This window comes from Haemorhous mexicanus, chromosome 25 (genome assembly GCF_027477595.1).
Source record: "Haemorhous mexicanus isolate bHaeMex1 chromosome 25, bHaeMex1.pri, whole genome shotgun sequence".
Taxonomy (NCBI): Eukaryota; Metazoa; Chordata; class Aves; order Passeriformes; family Fringillidae; genus Haemorhous; species Haemorhous mexicanus.
The window spans coordinates 2070976-2088028 of record NC_082365.1 but is presented as its reverse complement, the minus strand read 5'-3'; the positions used below and the strand labels follow the sequence as shown (position 1 = coordinate 2088028).

General features: G+C 48.7%; 1 protein-coding gene across 11 annotated transcripts; it reads right to left on the bottom strand.

Moving 5' to 3' along the window:
* Positions 1–484: 484 nt before the first annotated feature.
* On the bottom strand, positions 485–16944 carry NFYA (nuclear transcription factor Y subunit alpha). Of its 11 annotated transcripts, none has more exons than XM_059867880.1 (10): positions 16789–16944; positions 14554–14640; positions 12464–12550; positions 10245–10391; positions 8766–8897; positions 8017–8122; positions 7417–7583; positions 5855–6028; positions 4305–4406; positions 485–3539 (listed from the first exon to the last, which is right to left on the bottom strand). In XM_059867880.1, the coding sequence occupies exons 2-10, from the start codon at positions 14626–14628 to the stop codon at positions 3486–3488; spliced, it is 1044 nt and encodes a 347-aa protein (XP_059723863.1). In that variant the 5' UTR covers positions 14629–14640; positions 16789–16944; the 3' UTR covers positions 485–3485. The 11 variants fall into 11 exon arrangements, with proteins under 11 accessions (XP_059723863.1, XP_059723868.1, XP_059723865.1 ...); XM_059867885.1 differs by having other exon boundaries at positions 7417–7565; XM_059867882.1 differs by having other exon boundaries at positions 12467–12550.
* Positions 16945–17053: the final 109 nt, after the last annotated feature.

Genomic DNA, 17053 nt, shown 5'->3' with positions numbered 1-17053 from the left:
AAGGTGGGAAGGCAGGGAATACCTCCTGGGCTGGATAAACTCGGAGTGCTCCTGCAGTCCTGAAGGCGAGGGTGAGAGAGAAAAGGAAATTCTTGTTGACTGCTTTGATGTGGCTACACAGTACCAAGGGTTTTCCCATTAGATCTGAGATGATTTTATGATTCTACTGCAAAAAACAAAAAAGCTAGAAAATTACATCATAATAGCTAAAGAAACTGATTTCTGACTTGCTGAACAGGCTCGTGTGATTGTTCTCATTTCCTGTCCCAACTTCCCCCTCTCTGGTCTTAGATCCTGCCATTTCCTTCTTTTTTTGTTTATTTGTGTTATGGGGTTTTTTTGTGTGTGATCATCGCTGTGTTGACCAATTCTGGAAAGAATTCATGCTGCCAGCTTTGTGCCCTGGGGGTTTTGGGATGGTGAAATGTTGGTGTGGAGTTGGTGCTGCCCGGCCACCCCTGCCCATCACAAAACTCCCAAAACCTTCTCAGTTTATAAATTTTATTAGCTGGAGAGTGTACACAGTACTTACAATTGCATCTATTAAAGACCAAAATACACTTGAAAAAATGCATCATATAAAAAAAATTAAAAACTTTGAACTATGTACAAACTTTGCCTGACATTCCGTTAAGCTCAGGACCCTCCCACGCCCCTTCACAAAGAAAAGTTTTATTTTTCCCCTCTTTTGACCATGCAGGGCCTTAAAGAAATTTAGCATCACTTGAGGACCATTTATCTTCCAAATCCTGATCTTTACATTCCTGTAAATCTGGGTTTGGATGGGTTTGATGCTTTGCTGCTCTGGGTCAATCAAACACATTTCTCCCCAAACCTTTTCTTTCATCCTCACTCCTGAAGTGAAGGCTTTGCTCAAGTGCAGCCAACCTACAAAGAATTTTAATTTAATTTCTTAGGGAGGTTTGAAGTGGACATGTCTCCAATTTTCACAGATTTGCCTGGAAAAGAAAGCAGATGTTTTTGGTACCGTGGTGTTGACTGCTGGCTCCAAGCTCACCAAATAAACACAACTTTCAGCAGGGATACACAGAACACAAAACAAACTAAAAAAAAAAATGATAGGAGCACTTGGGCTTTCACATCACTACTTAAAATAGTAACAATGAGACTTCCTAGAACACAAATCCATGTTTCTTCACACATAACCTACAACAGATCAGAGAACCTAGATATGAAGGGCTATTGGGGGAAAAGTTTACAAGTTTTTAAAAGAAAAGTAAATTACTTATTTAAAAAATGAAACAAAATCTATGTCAGAGCAATAATCTTGCTTCCCGAATTTCCAGCTCTCAAAAAGGTGTTTCAGGACAGATTTAGCATCAACTGAAGAGCAAAAAATATCACAGAGGTCTTACTCCAGCACGCAAATATTCCAACAAAAAGATATTTACAGTAATGCTGCAAATTCAACCAAAATCCCTTCAGGAGCTGCACATTCCTGAAATGGGGGAGAGCCAGGAAATGCTGTGTGAGCTTCAGGTGCCAGTGCTGGAACTGGGCAAGGATTTAAGGCAGAAGCAACCAGAGGCCCTGAGGATGCCATCCATGTTAGAAATGCCCTTGAGATGATTAGAAATAAATCCTAATTAAGAGTTGTGAGCAGAGTGTCAGATCACTCATCTAACTTGGGACAAAAACTGAAAGAAAGAAGATTTATTTGCCTGCCAGGAGCCAGGCCAGCTCCTCCTGCAGCTGCAGGTGTCCCCGAGTGTCCTTCCCAGCTGTGGGGACAGGAACCAGGATTCACCAAGGAGCTGAGCTGCTTCTGGAGATCCAGCTGCCAATTCCTCCTTGTCCTTCCACCTGAACAGGCTCCCTCTTCCTCCAGGACTGCCTGCTCACAAGGATCCAACACTCCTCCTCCCTCTCAGGTTTAGTATTTTTATTTCCTTCAAAGGAAACAGCATTTTCCAGGCTCTGTTCTTTTGTATCCTCTTGATTTGTCCTCCACTTTGCCTTGAGCCAGAAACTTCCAGTAAATGGGAGAAGATGGGAGGGAGGAAATGTCATTTCCAAGCTGCATTTCCTTGTCACTTGAGTTCAGCATTCACTGGATTGAACCCAGTCTCACCCACCCTTGGCAGCTTCTCCTCAGTCACTCCTCGCTCCTCACCTGGCCAGGTTCACTCACCCAGCACGTTCCCAACCCCAAACTTCACTGCTGTCATCCAGTTTGAACTGCAGGACACAAAAACTGGAAATTCTGGGGCTCCAGCAGGCAGCTGATCCCCAGAGCAGCTGTGTAACTCATCAAGGTGAGAGGAGTGCAATGGTGAGAAATCACCTGTCAAATGCTCTCAATTACTGCTCCCACCACCAAAATTCAAACTATAACAGAGCAGGGTTAGAGTCTAAATTAAAACTCTGTTCTGTGGAGATGCTCAGCCAAAACCAGCTGTAGGTCATGGGAAAATTCTATTTCTTAATAATGTAAGTATTGCTCCTTTGCTAAGTGCCACTTCTGTTTTGTTTTTAAGAGCTTAATTTATAAAAAGCATGAAAGGTTCATCAGTATCTGCTGAGTCCTTCAGGTTCCTCAGGCTGAGCTGCCCCAGCTGCTGCTGTCCTGAATCATCCCTCACTCTGGAACTGCAGAAATGATTGAGGCACCAGAAACTCCATCCCAGCCATGGCCAAGTGCCACCACTGTGACACTGGGGGTCCCACGTCTCTTGGAGGAACCATGGACTTCACAGACAGGTGAGAAAGAAAATGAAAAAAAAAAAAAAAATCCTTTGGAAGAGAGTCACTGAGAAGTTTCAATCCTTTCTATACCCACATCCAGTTTTCTTCCAAAGCAACAAGTACTGGCAATGAACATCCAAACCCAGCCAGAGACTGATTTACTGCCCCAACCCCCCCCACATCTCCCTCTCCCACCCCACTTGCAACAGAGACACAACACATCAAGCCCTGCAGTAATCTTGACTATTTCTAGCATTGATTGGATGGCTGAACCTTTCCCAGAGAAGAGCTTCTTTACACATTTACAAGGTGGAATTGAAAAGAATCCCCTTCAGTTTCTGCCAGGGTCAGAAGTGCGAGAGCAGGACCCAGCTCAGGGAAAACCAAGCCCAAAGGGGTGAGGAGTGGATGGAATAACAAATCTCAGACCCAGCCCTGTGGTGCAGCCCCTCAGTGCTGGCTGGAGGAGCTGGAATCTGTCCCTGGGCAGGGCTGAGCTGCACCAGCCACGGGGACTGAGGTGGGAAATGAAGGAAAACCAGAGATGAGCACTTGGACTCCAAATTCCCTGTGCTGGATCAGGAGAGGGCACCAACAAGTCTGAAAGGTTCTGCTGGAGGAGTTGAAACCTCAACACGTGGTGCTTGCTCTGTGGAAAAGGACAGGCTGTGACATGGAGATTGTCCCACTCCAGGGTTCACTGGACACTCTGGGCAGGCAGGACAGGCTGGCAGGAGGGATGGGAATTCCCTTCAGGTGTTTTTCCCTGGAAGCAGGGGTTAGGAGACCCTGATCATCTGTGTCATTGCTTCTTCGTTGCTTTGGGTTGGATCCTGCAGACACAAAAGGGTGGAAATTCCACGTTTTTCCATGGAGCAGAGAGAACCACACACAACCATCAGGAGGAGACACTCCTGCACCTCCCTTGATCCCCAAAACTGTCCTGCTTTTCCTGGGTTTTACAGGCCACAAAAATCCTAAATACCTCCCAGGAATTTGTTGTTTCTGGTATTTAGAACCAGCATTTAGGAATGATTTTAGTTCAAAATAAGGAACACTCCCTAAAGGCACAGGACTGTTCTAAAGCACTGAGCAACCACAGAACTTCTTCATTCTACTCCATCACGTCCCTTTAAAAATTGCCTTGCACCTTTTATGCAAATCAAGATGCAGCTAAGAATCAGATATTCCCATTTTTTAAATTTTCCATCAGATGTAAAGATAAGGAGTCTCCACCTTTAATTGATGTCCTGAAAGAACACCCCAGTCCCCCACCAGAAAGGCTGTTTTACAAACAGAATGTTTGTGTGCATTTATCCCAAGAACTACAAAGTGAACACACTTCTACCCACATTATTGCCATTTCATTCCTCAGGGGAAACATCCCTTGCTCTCCACAAGCAGGGACAGGAGGTTTTATTCCCAATGCCTGGAATAAATCTAAAGGCAGGGAGGGCCAAGGGGCAACAGATGAAAAACTCAGAGGCAGGGAAGGACAAGGGGCAGCAGCCAAGCCCAAAAACCCAAACAAAGCAGCCCAGACACTTCTGATGTGTGTCCTGGAGGGTTGGGAGGGGATTTGCCCCAACCCCACTCACCTGCATGTGAGGGCTGTCCTTTTCCTTGGGGGAGAAGAAGCGACCCCCCTCTCCCCGTTTCCTGGCCATGGCGTGCCGGTGCCGGGACTCGTGCAGGTATTTCTGCAGGGAGGGAAGGGCAGGTCAGGGAGCAGCCACTCCTCCCAGCCACTGCCTTCCCAGAGGACATTCCCAGTCCCCATCCATCCTCCTGCCTCACAGACTCCCAGTCACTGCCTCTCCAAGGGAAATTCCCAGTTCCCATCCATCCTCTGCCCCACAGATTCCCAGTTACTGCTTTCCCCAGAAGAAATTCCCAGTTACTGCCTCTCCAGGGGAAATTCCCAGTCACTGCTTTCCCAGAGGACATTCCCAGTCTCCATCCATCCTCTGTCCCACAGACTCCCAGTTACTGCTTTCCCCAGAAGAAATTCCCAGTCACTGCTTTCCCAGAGGACATTCCCAGTTCCCATCCATTCCGTGCCCCACAGATTCCCAGTCACTGCCTCTCCAAGGGAAATTCTTAGTCACTGCTTTCCCAGAGGAAATTCCCAGTCCCCATCCACCCTCTGTCCCACAGATTCCCAGTCACTGCCTCCCCAGGGGAAATTCCCAGTCTCCATCCATCCTCCTGCCTCACAGATTCCCAGTTACTGCTTTCCCCAGAAGAAATTCCCAGTCACTGCTTTCCCAGGGGAAATTCCCAGTTCCCATCCATTCTGTGCCCCACAGATTCTCAGTCACTGCCTCTCCAAGGGAAATTCTTAGTCACTGCTTTCCCAGAGGAAATTCCCAGTCTCCATCCATCCTCCTGCCTCACAGATTCCCAGTCACTGCCTCTCCAAGGGAAATTCCCAGTTCCCATCCATCCTCTGCCCCACAGATTCCCAGTTACTGCTTTCCCCAGAAGAAATTCCCAGTCAATGCCTCTCCAGGGGAAATTCCCAGTCACTGCTTTCCCAGAGGACATTCCCAGTCTCCATCCATCCTCTGTCCCACAGATTCCCAGTTACTGCTTTCCCCAGAAGAAATTCCCAGTCACTGCTTTCCCAGAGGACATTCCCAGTTCCCATCCATTCCGTGCCCCACAGATTCTCAGTCACTGCCTCTCCAAGGGAAATTCCCAGTCACTGCTTTCCCAGAGAAAATTCCCAGTCCCTATCCACCCTCTGTCCCACAGATTCCCAGTCATTGCCTCCCCAGGGGAAATTCCCAGTTCCCATCCACCCTCTGTCCCACAGACTCCCAGTTACTGCTTTCCCCAGAAGAAATTCCCAGTCACTGCTTTCCCAGGGGAAATTCCCAGTCCCATCCATCCCCTTCCACAGACACTGTCCTGACAGTCAGTACCTGCTCACACACAGCTCCAGACACTCCCAAAACCCACCCCAAATAAGCAGAATTATCCTCAAGGGACTTAAACAATTTACTCTGATGCAGCTCATCAACAACATCAAAACCACTGTAAGACTGAGGAGCACCAAGATCCTAACCCTCATTTTCCAGCCCAGGTGGGATTCTGTGCCTTTGCCACAGAGCCACCCTGTGTTAAATCTGAGTTTTATTCTCACCCTTCTCTCTTTGGGGATTTTTCCCTCTGCTTCCAGCTTGGCCCTGGCCTGCCTCCTCTTCAGGATGCGGTGGTACTGCTTGGCATTGACGTAGAGGGGCTCCTCCTCCAGCATCTCTGCTCCAGGCAGAGGGATCCTCTGGATGGCTGGGACTGAGCCAGCTCCAGGCACCATCTGGACACACAGGGGGGGTTAGTGCTTGCAGCTCAGCACAAACTGAACACAACAATGGCATCAAAAAGCCCAGTATTGAAATAGGAAGTGGGGTTTGCTCAGGTAATGCAGGTGTTTAAGTGGAAAGGAGCAATGAAGTTGTTCTCAAACTGCAAATCCAATCAAAACAAATGAACTCCTTATCAGCCCTGCTGGGTTTTCCTGATAAAGTGTGGTGATGCTCACAGGGGTCCCAGGACGAGGGAAGAGATGAGGATCTGACTCCACAGTTCAGAAGGCTGACTGATTATTTTATTATATAGATATTATATTAAAACTACACTAAAAGAACAGAATAAAAGATTTCATCAGAAGGCTTGAAAGGAAAGGAATGGATGATAATAAAATGCTGTGACTGACCAGAGAGTCTGAGCCAGCTGGACTGTGATTGGCCATTAATTAAAAACAACCACATGAGATTAATCACAGATCCACCTGCTGCATTCCACAGCAGCAGAGAATCATTGTTTACACTTTGATTCTGAGGCCTCTCAGCTTCTCAGGAGAAAAACATCCTAGCAAAAGGATTTTTCATAAAATATGTCTGTGACAATTTCAATACAATTCCTTGACTGTGCTGCTGCTTTTTGGACAGTTAAACAAGCAAGACATGGCTGGTGCTTCCCTTTCTTTTGGGTTATCTCTTATTTCAATTATTTCATTCCACAGCACCTCTAAGCCAACACTGCAGAGCTGCTGACATCTAGTGGGGACCAGCAACATGCAAGAGGTTCACACTACAAAGAAATAGGAGCTGGCAGGAAAAACCTCTACAAATGAGGGAAACAAATCCCAAGGGATCCTCAAGAAAATCAGAATTGACTCAATCTATTTAAACCTTTGCTCATCAGCTCAGTTTGGATTTCAGGTTCTAGATTTCTGAGCTGCTGTGGGAGAAAGTCCAGAGGAAAGATCACAGCAGGATCCAGGCCTTTGGAGCTGAAAATCTGTATTGTTTAAACTATAAACTAATGGAACTCACAGAGAGGACTGACCATGGTATCTCAATCTCAGACAAGAGTTTATCAGAGAACCAGGGAATCACAGGATGGTTTGGGGTGGAAGGGATCTCAAGGATCCCCCAATTCCAACCTTCAGGGACACCTTCCACTATCCCAGGTGCTCCAGCCTGGGATGGAGAAGTCACAGCTGCTCTGGGGTCCCTGTGACAGGGTCTCCCCACCCTCCAGGGAGAAATTCCTTCCCAATATCCCACCCAACCCTGCCCTCCTTCGACTTACAGCCATTCCCACTACCCCATCCCTACCCTGGTGAAAATCCTGCTAGATTGGAGTGCAAACAGCCCAAAGCTCAGCCTCCAGAGGCAGCAGTGGGGATTTCACACCTACCATGACCATTCCCCCTGAATTGACCACGTTCCCAGCCACTGGCAGTGTCACTGTGACCGTCCCCTGGCCACTGCTGGTGGTGTTGGTGTTGGCTCCTGTTTGGACAATCTGGGCTCCAGCCAGGCTGGCTGCAGGGATGGTGATCATGCCTGTAACAGGGACTGTAACTTTAAGGAAGTAGAACACAAAAGGAAAGGGAAAAAAAAAAAGGAAAAAAAAAAAAAAGAAAGAGAGAGAGAGAGAGAAAAAAGAAACAAAAACACGCACACAAAAAGAAGGGAACAGCATTAGTCCCACTTCTGTATTTTACTCATTCATCCTTCCAAAACATGCAGAGAGTCAGGAAAGTGCTGAAGTAAGGGATTAAATTCCATCAGAATTCCTGGTTTTTGCATTTGTAACCTCACTGTGAGTAACCATGCACTCTTGAGGTGGAAAAGCAAAATTCAGGGGTTTTATTCTACCAGGCCTTGCCAGAGACAAGGAGGTTTTCTGTTTCTGGGGAAGGAACCCTGGAGTGAATTCCTGCAGAGCACACAGACACCTCAATAACTACAAAGCCTCTCCAAGAGGTGCCCTGGCTCCTCCCAGCCCTCCTACCTTGCTGCAGGATGGTGCCATCAGCATTCACGGGCTGGTACACGATGGTCTGGCCCTCAGCAGCCTGGGCAACCTGCTGGCCTTGCACTGCAATCTGCTGCTGGGTCTGAACAAAGCAAAGAGCACAACAACCTTACAAACTGCCTCTTTTTTCCAGGATTTACAATTCCTGAATGAACACATGGTGCTTGAGGTGTTCCAGGTGTCTGTTTCTGCTGCCTCATCAGCAGCAGTAAGAAACAGGCTGGAGCACAGAGCAAATACCTGGAGATCAAACACCTGAAGCACATGTAAGATGCATTTTCCAACAGTTCAATAATGAAAAAAACCCAAATTCTAAGTTTCCTGTCTCACTATGAAGATGTGAAAGGAAGAACTGTTCTGCTCCAAAATTTAATTTTGGCCCTAACCAAAAGCATCAGCAGAAACCCCAGGTGTGACTGGACTACTGCACACAATGGCCCAAGTATGGAATTAGCAATGCTTCACGTTTCCAAACTTCAACAAAGAGACAAAAACAACCACGAACCAATAAAATACAGAAACACGATGGAGAAAAACATGCAATCTGATTTTTCTGCCCCAGAGTCATGTATGAAACACTACAAAAACATGACACATTCTCAAGTTCTCCTCAATATTATTAATAATTCTTTTTTTTTTTTTTTTACTTAACCACATCTTAAGTCATTTGTCAAGTTTCTCTTCCTGTTCCTCTGCAGAAAAGCCTTTCATGCTGGTGCAGTTACCTGTGTCTGGCCAGCAGTAACTGCAGTCTGGGGCTGCTGTATAATGATCTGCTGGGTCTGGCCCTGCTGCCCCTGTACCTGCACAGCCTGCCCACCTTGAATCTGAATCTGACCTGGCTGGACCAACTGAATCTGTGGAAGAAAGAGTCAGAAAGGAACATTAACTATGCCTCTGATTTCTTCCTCCTCAGCATGACCAAGTCATCTCTGAGGGTGATTTAACTGTTGCACAGAAAAAGGAAGCAGGGAGTCTTCTCTTTTTCCAGCTGAGAATGAGGAGTTTTAATGGATTGCTCCCCGTGCCACAGCCACACAGGGCAGAGGGGGCAGCACGCTGTGTCACCGTGCTCCAGCAGTTCTGCACTGCTTACACAATAAATCACTCAGGAGAAATCAATTATTCACATCCACTGGGAACAAACAGGCAGGTGGAAGAGGAGGACTAAGATTTAAGACATCTGGGGGGTGTTAATTATCCAGCACTCAGAAGTACTTCTGGGATTTATAAAGTTGTCCTCAGCTTTGCAGAGTCTTTCCACCACTGTGGAATGTTCTTAGATTAAAAAAGAAGAGCTGGAATATGGTTTGGAGTTTGTGTTTATGGATTTTCCTCCACCAACCAGACTGAGAAGAACCTCATACAAATTACAGTGGTTTGCAACAAAGGAAATATTAAACAAACCTCTCCAAACACCATGACATCATTTGCCTTCCTGGACTGTGCTGGGTTCCTAAATCCCATCCTAAATCATCAGGACACTTTCATTATGCCATGGTTACAGATCTTCCCTTTGCTATTCAGGAACACTTCAACCACATCCTTAAATTTACCAACTGTCTTATAAACAGGTAATTATTTCCAAAAAATCCATTTTCTGAACCTCCTTCACTACTGCCTTCTGTGCAACAGGGATGTTTAAATCCCCATCACACATTAGAGGGGCTCAAGCACAAATTACTTGCAAGAAGCTTTCTTATTTTTTTTTTTTTTTAATCCTCTTTCTGAGCCATAAATTGAACAGGCACCAGATCCCCAAATACATTGCAAGGGCCAGATAAAATATCCCAAGAGACAAAAATCCTTCTCTGTGGGAAGGTATCCCACATGACAGGTAGCCCTGCCTATGGCAGGAGGGTGCACCTGGATGAGCTTTAAGGTCTCACCCAACCCAAATCATTCCATGATGAAAAACCCCACAGAAACCTCTGGCAGGGGGGGGTGCAACTAGATGAGCTTTAAGATCTCATCCAACCTAAACCATTCCATGAAAAACCCCAAACCAACCCAGCTGTGTTTTAGCACTAAAAGCTTTACACCAGACCACAAACCACCAAAACTCAGTCTATAAAGCACTTCCACTCATTCCCACCGTGCCAGAGCCACCCAGCACCAGCTCAGCCTGGTGCTGTGGTGCTGAGCAGAGCCCTGTGTGGCATGGCAGCATCCCAGAGCAGTGCAGTGCCCCCGGGGTGTCTCACCTGCTGCAGCCCCTGCGTGCCAGACACGGGCACCTGCATGATGGTCTGGCCCTGGCCCCCGGGCACGGCCTGCACCATGATGGGCTGGCCCGTGGAGGTGATGAGCTGCCCCCCGCTCACCTGCACCATCAGAGGCTGCCCCTGCACCTGCAACAACAGAACAACAATGAAAACCCCACCAGAGCAGCCCCAGAGCCCACCCTGTTCATGGGGCAGAGGAACTGGGAACGGGCACTGAGCTGCTTCAGAGCAGCTCTGCCTTCCAGTGCCATGGATTTCGTGAGTTATCTGCTTCTCTTGCAGTCTTGTGGTTACAAAGCACAAAAATCACATTTTTCAGCCACAAGGACTACCTTCATGCACAGCCCAAGAGCAAAGTGGGATAAAAAACTTCATTATTCACCTCACAACTACTGATTTTTTAGTTGAGGTTCCTATTGAGATTTTTTTAGTTGAGGTTCCCATTAAGAGAACTCTGTTCTGACAGGGAGGTTCTGAGGTGGCTTTAGCTCTCTCCAATTTCATGCCTACAACATTCCCATTTCCAAAGTGACATGGAGCATGGGATGTGCTGAGAGAAACTCTCCATGGTTATCAAGGGAAATTGGAACTGGAGCAACACAAAATGGAGTTCAGGGAGGAAAACTCAAAGGGGATGAGCAGCAGCTACTTCTGGGCCCAAAAAGGCTTAGACTGGATATATAAATATAAAAATATAAATATAAAGTGTGAGGGTGGGGAGGCCCTAGCACAGGATGCTCAGAGAGGCTGTGGCTGCCCCTGGATCCCTGGAAGTGTCCAAGGACAGGCTGGACAGGGCTGGGGAAGGTGCTGGGGTGGGAACTGGGTGAGCTTTAAGGTCCCTTCCCACCCAAACCAGTCTGGGATTCTCTGGTAACTCTGGCCTGAGAATCTCTGGGCTCTTGGACCTGGTATCTCTCTGGTCACTGAGAAAAAGGCCCATGGAAACAAAAACAAGGGGAAAACCTCTCTGTTTGAACCCCCTCACCTGCCAAGTCCCCAAATTCCCCAAGCACATCTTGGAAAATTCTCATCTCCACAGCCCAAATGCAAAATCAGTCTCATGAACTCGGGGATCCCAAAGTCTGATTTGTTTAGGAACAGGAACATCACAATGGGGTAAAGCCACTGAGTTCCTGGGTTTCACACCCCAGGGGGTGAGGAGCCAAATCCTGCCCTGGGAATTGGAGTTTCCAGGTGCCCACTCTGTCCCTCAGCCTGTCCCTGTCCCATCCAAAGCCCTCAGCCCCTGGGCTGGGTCACACAGGGAGGAGCATGCTCAGGTCAGCACAGAGAAGCACAGGCAGCAGCACAATATCCAAGAAGCAGAAAGGAAAACAAGACATTCCAGGATTGTTGTTAATGAATCACAGCAAGGCAAACTAGAAAAGAAAAGGTGGGAAGAACATGACAACCACCAGAGGCCCCAGTGAGCCCAGCAATCCCAGTCAGGCAGCATCTGAGTTGAACTCTGAACATAAAAAATGCTGTGTTAATTCTGCAGCTGGCAGGGCCATCCCAGCCCCTTGGAAACACCCTGCTCTGAAGAATTACAAACCAAACAAAACCAGAATCCTGAGTGCAAAACTGCCACAGGGTCTGTCAACTGCTCTACAAAGGGCTCCTGGAAAGCCTGGGTGAGTTGAGGAAGTGGAGGCTGCAAGACAGGAAACACTTCACACTGGAACCAATTTCTTTCCAGACTGGGATGTATTTGCTCTTTGGATCCACGTGGCTCCTGTGTTATTCACAGGTAAATAAGAAATTGGATCTCTCAGGGCCACAGAGGCCAGTGTTGTCCCCAGGTGCCCTTTCAGTTCCACTGTCCAAGCTCAGGCTCTGGCACCACCTCTGTGTGTCTCATGCAGTGAAGGCAGAGCCCTCCTCAGGGAAGAGCTCAGAACCCTCATTTCCTTGGAACTACAGGAAATCTTTGGGCTTTATCCCAACTGCTCCTTCCTCATTTTGCTGCTTAGAACTTTAAAGTCACCCTGAACTTTACTCCCTCCCAGAATTCCTGCCATGCACCAACAGGAACAGCTCCAATGCCACGGCAAACCCCAGAGGCAGCACCCAGCAGAGATTCCTGCTCCACATCCCCCTGCTCCTCCTGGAAAGCCTGGGAAAACACAGCATTAGATATGTGCTGCTGGGGAGGGTCATGCAGTGCTCAGAAACACAATCAGAGAGGTCACCACTACCTGGAGGGTCTGGACTTGCTGGCCTGAGGCCGATGCCACCTGTGCCTCAGTCTGCAGCTGGACAGCTGTGACACCTCCCTGCTGCTGGGAACAGGAACAGGGAGAGCTTGAAACATGGAAATGCACAACACACTGCTGGGACAGGGGGTGGGGATCATACACACTGCTCCAGGAACAGGGGGAATGGCAGTTTTAGCAAACCTAAGGATGGAGTTCCCTGGAACTGAATGTGACACTGCCAGGTTTCAATATTCCAGCTCACAGGGAACAGGGCAGGACATTTTGCAGGATTTCAAGCTCAGTTTCAGGGGTTTAATTGTGAAATTTCAAGTTTCAATATTCCAGCTCACAGGGAACAGGGCAGGGCATTTTGCAGGATTTCAAGCTCAGTTTCAGGGGTTTAGTTTTGAAGTTTCAGGCTTCAATATTCCAGCTCACAGGGAACAGGGCAGGACATTTTGCAGGATTTCAAGTTCAGTTTCAGGGTTTTAGGCTGCTCACTGCCCAAGTTTTGGCACTGTGAAGGGTCCCAGATTTTGGGCACACTGGTTTGTCCCAACAAAGCCCTTCCTGCAGCACAGTCTGAGCTCATCTCTGCCACCCCTGTGTTGGTGGCTGCCCACCAGGGACCCTGAGGGACAGTCTGGAGAGGCTGCAGGAGCAGTGAGAGCTAAAAACCTTTTCTATCTTTAGCCTCTTTGCTAAGAGTCCCAAAATACTCCCAGTAACTGTGGGAGCATGGGGAGATGAAGGACAGCTCCCTCCCAAGGGCTGCAAGGCTGGTAAAACAACTCATTTTAGCAAATGTTTCACATCAGACACAGGCTTTAAGAAGTTGTACTGAAAATGAAAGCAAAAAGTTGGTTTTATCTCCTTTACACCCAGAAGATGTCAATAAACTACATCTTTGGTTATCTGCTGCAAACAGGTATTTCAGATAATCCTTAATATAAAATGCTTTAATCTCAAGTGCAATCTTGTTCTGGCTGGAAAAGTCAGCTCCAGCTAAACCCAGTGGAAAGATTTGGGTCCCTCCTGAGGCCAAAGCAAAGCAAATCTCCCTGAAAACATCACCCAGTGGCTCAGCCCTTTGCATGGCAAACCACCAAACCCCCTCAAACTAGAGCAGAAGATGCAAGAAAAATTCAGCAGCAGCTGAAAACACAGCCCCAAATCTGGATATAGAAAGCTGAGCAGCCAAAATCAGTAAGCCCTCTAAACTCAGCCCTAGTGTTTTGCACTCTGCAACATGAATTTCTTTGTGGGATGGATGAGTTCATCCAAAGCTCCTAGGCTGGTTGAATTCCTGTCTGTATGATTTTTTTGCTCCACCTGTTGTTCTGAAACAAAGAATCTCTATAAATGTTCATTTGGTAAAGCTGGAGGAAACCTCTGTGGGCTTGAACAAAATCTGTTTCAACTCTGGGGGAATTTTTCTTTGATTGTTTCTGTTATTATTCTGTTTCCTCCATTTTCAGAGATGTGTTAATATATTTTTTATATATTTTTATGTTTTACTTTCCCCATGTCACTACCATTTTGCAAGCTTCCTGCTACACTGAAATTTGGTAACATGGACACCCACAATTTAATTTTAATTTTAAATAAATTGTTATATTTATATAAAAATCTTATCAATTTAATTTCATTTTAAAAATATATTAAGTGTATTCTTAAAACCACATTTACTCTGACTTCCAGGCAGGTGCCATCAGTGCCCAGGTGACAGAAGTCAGGTGAACAGGTACCCAGGAGGATCAGGATTGTGCTGCTGAAACCAAGTTCTTTCCAAACTGGGATGTATTTGCTCTTTGGATCCACGTGGCTCCTGTGTTATTCACAGGTAAATAAGAAATTGGATCTCTCAGGGCCACAGAGGCCAGTGTTGTCCCCAGGTGCCCTTTTAGTCACAGCTGAGAAGGTTCCACTGTCCAAGCTCAGGCTCTGGCACCTCTCCTCAGGGAAGAGCTCAGAACCCTAATTTCCTTGGAAATACAGGAAATCTTTGGGCTTTATCCCAACTGTTCCCTCCTCACACTGTGCCCCTCTGAGGGGTGCAAAGGGCTCCCCCATTCCCCATCCCATACCTGCTGCTGGATCTGCCCTGCCTGCACCACGATCTGCTCCGTGGAGCTGCTGCTGTTGGCTGTGTACTGCTCCATGGTGCCTCAGCCCTGCAAGAAAAACAAAAATCAGGTGATCTGCTGTGTCCCCAGGCCTGGCAGTCCCCACTGTCCCCAGCAGCTGCCAAGCCAAGCAAACCAGGAGCTGCCCCAGGGCAGGGCTGCTCCATCTCAGCAATGATCAGAGGAGGCACTTCAGGCACATCCAACCCGAGTGAGCAGCAAAACCAGCTCAATTCTGGCCCAGATGTCATGGACTCCACCAGTTCTGTGAGTCTGGGCTCCAGCCAGGTGCCCCCACAGGGGAGTGACACTGCTGGGAAAGCTGAGGAAATGCAAAATGGGAAACTGAACTGCACTTCAAGAACTCAGCAGGGCTCTGAAGGATTCTCTCCTCATTTTTCTTTCTACTCTCATGGAATGGTTTGGGTGGGAAGGGACATTAAGGATCACCCAGTGCCACCCCCTGCTGTGGGCAGGGACACTTTCCACCATCCCAACCTGGCCTTGGGCACTTCCAGGGATCCAGGGGCAGCCACAGCTCCTAACCCTCACCCAGGGCCTCCTCACCCTCACAGGGAGGAATTTCTTCTCTAAAGAAGTATTTCTACACTCAAATACAGCCTTCATGGGTTTTGGGAAGCAGATTTCCCAGCACCTCCATCCTCCTGCTGCCCCTCATTCCTTGGCCCTTTCCCTGCACACATCACCACCACTGTGCTGAAATAAAAACATCTTTTCCCTGCCACTGCTTCTCTCCTCACTGGCCCAACAACAGCAAAATTCCTGCTTTAGTGAGGGGTTTGATTTATGCCACGACTGAACAAGTTCCTGCTGAACAAAACCACAGCCTGGAACTTTAATTTTCCAAGGCTAAAGCAACAAAACCTCTGGCTCCCTCCATTTTTCAAGGAATGCTGACAGGATTAAGTCACAGACTCTCTGTACCCGTTGCTGTGGTTACTGCTGCTGTTTGAGTCCCATCCTTTGCCCACTTCCTGAGACTTTTTCACAGCCAGAATAAAAGAAGATAAATATTCTTTCTGAAAATGCTGCTGTCAGGTTCCCACTTCAATTTCACACTGGATACTTCATTTCTGCCTTAAATTAAAATTTTTAATTAAAACATTAACAGCTCTGTGATCCCAACACTCTGAAGTTCTGGACAAGGTTCTGGATCCTCACCATCCAAGGGATTATCTCATCTCCTTCGTTAAACACAGAGTAGCCAAGTTAAATATTAATGATCAGGGATCAATCTATGGCAGAGCATGGCAGCTCCTCCCCCAGTGAGCTCATGGGCAGCTCCTCCTCACCGGGAATGCTCTGGGAACCAGGGAGTGTTCTAGTCCCAGCAGCAGATATTTACATAGACACCACATATATATATATATATATACACAAATATATATACATATATGTATATATATGTAAGTATATATGTACTGAGTTGTACGGGACTCATTAGGATCATTAAACTCCTGGCCCTGCACAGGATAGCTCCAAAAATACATACAAATATTTATACATATATATACACATATATAATACACATAATTTATATTTATAGAAATATAGCTCCACCAGGAGCAGTTTTCTCAACAACCAACCCACACCAAGAGCAAAGCAGCGGCACGAACAGCCCGAGAGCTCCCGGGCATCGCTCGAACCGTGTCCCCGAGCTCCCGGGACACCGCACGCCCACACCCGGAGCGGGATTTAACACGGGGGCGATCTGAGCGCGACATGCGGAGCCCGGGCTTAGGTCTGACTCCCGGTGCAAGCCAGGGATGAGCCGGGGCTGCGGTGTCACCGCGGGAAGCCCCGGCCCGGGGGTCTCCCGGTGCGCTCGAGCCCCTGGCTGCCCTAAATCGGGGCAGCTGCACGGCGCACACCGGGAGCGGACGGGGCAGCCCGGGCCCCTCCGCCAGCGGGGAGGCTCCCGGGGAGGGCGGGGCGCTGCGGGTCCGGGCCGCGCCGGGGGAACAGCCGGGCCCCGCTGCGGCGCTCGGCCCCGCGCCCCCCGCCCGGCCGCGGAGTACCCGACCCCGCTGCTCGCGGCCCCGCTCGCCCCGCGGCCCCGGCGCGGCCGAACCGAGCGCGGCCCGGCCCGGCCCCGGTTCCCCCCTCAGCCCCTGAGTGGCCGCGGCCCCGCCAATCCCGGCGCGCGGGGGCTCCATATTGGCCGCTCGCGCTCACCGTGCCGCGCTGCCCGGTCCGCGCCCCGCGCTGATTGGCTCCGCCGCGGGGCCCCGAAGCCCAATCAGCGCCCGCACTCGCCCGCCGCGCAAAATGGCGCCCAACCGCGGACAAAGGGGGCGAGGGGCGGGGCCCCCGCCCGGCCGCGGCCGCCCAACCGCGCGCCGCGCCCTGCCCTCCGCCGCTGCGCCTGCGCCGGGGCCGTGGCGCGCACGCGTGGGGCGGGCCCCGCCCAGCTCCAGGCTCCCCCCCCTGCCCGGAATGT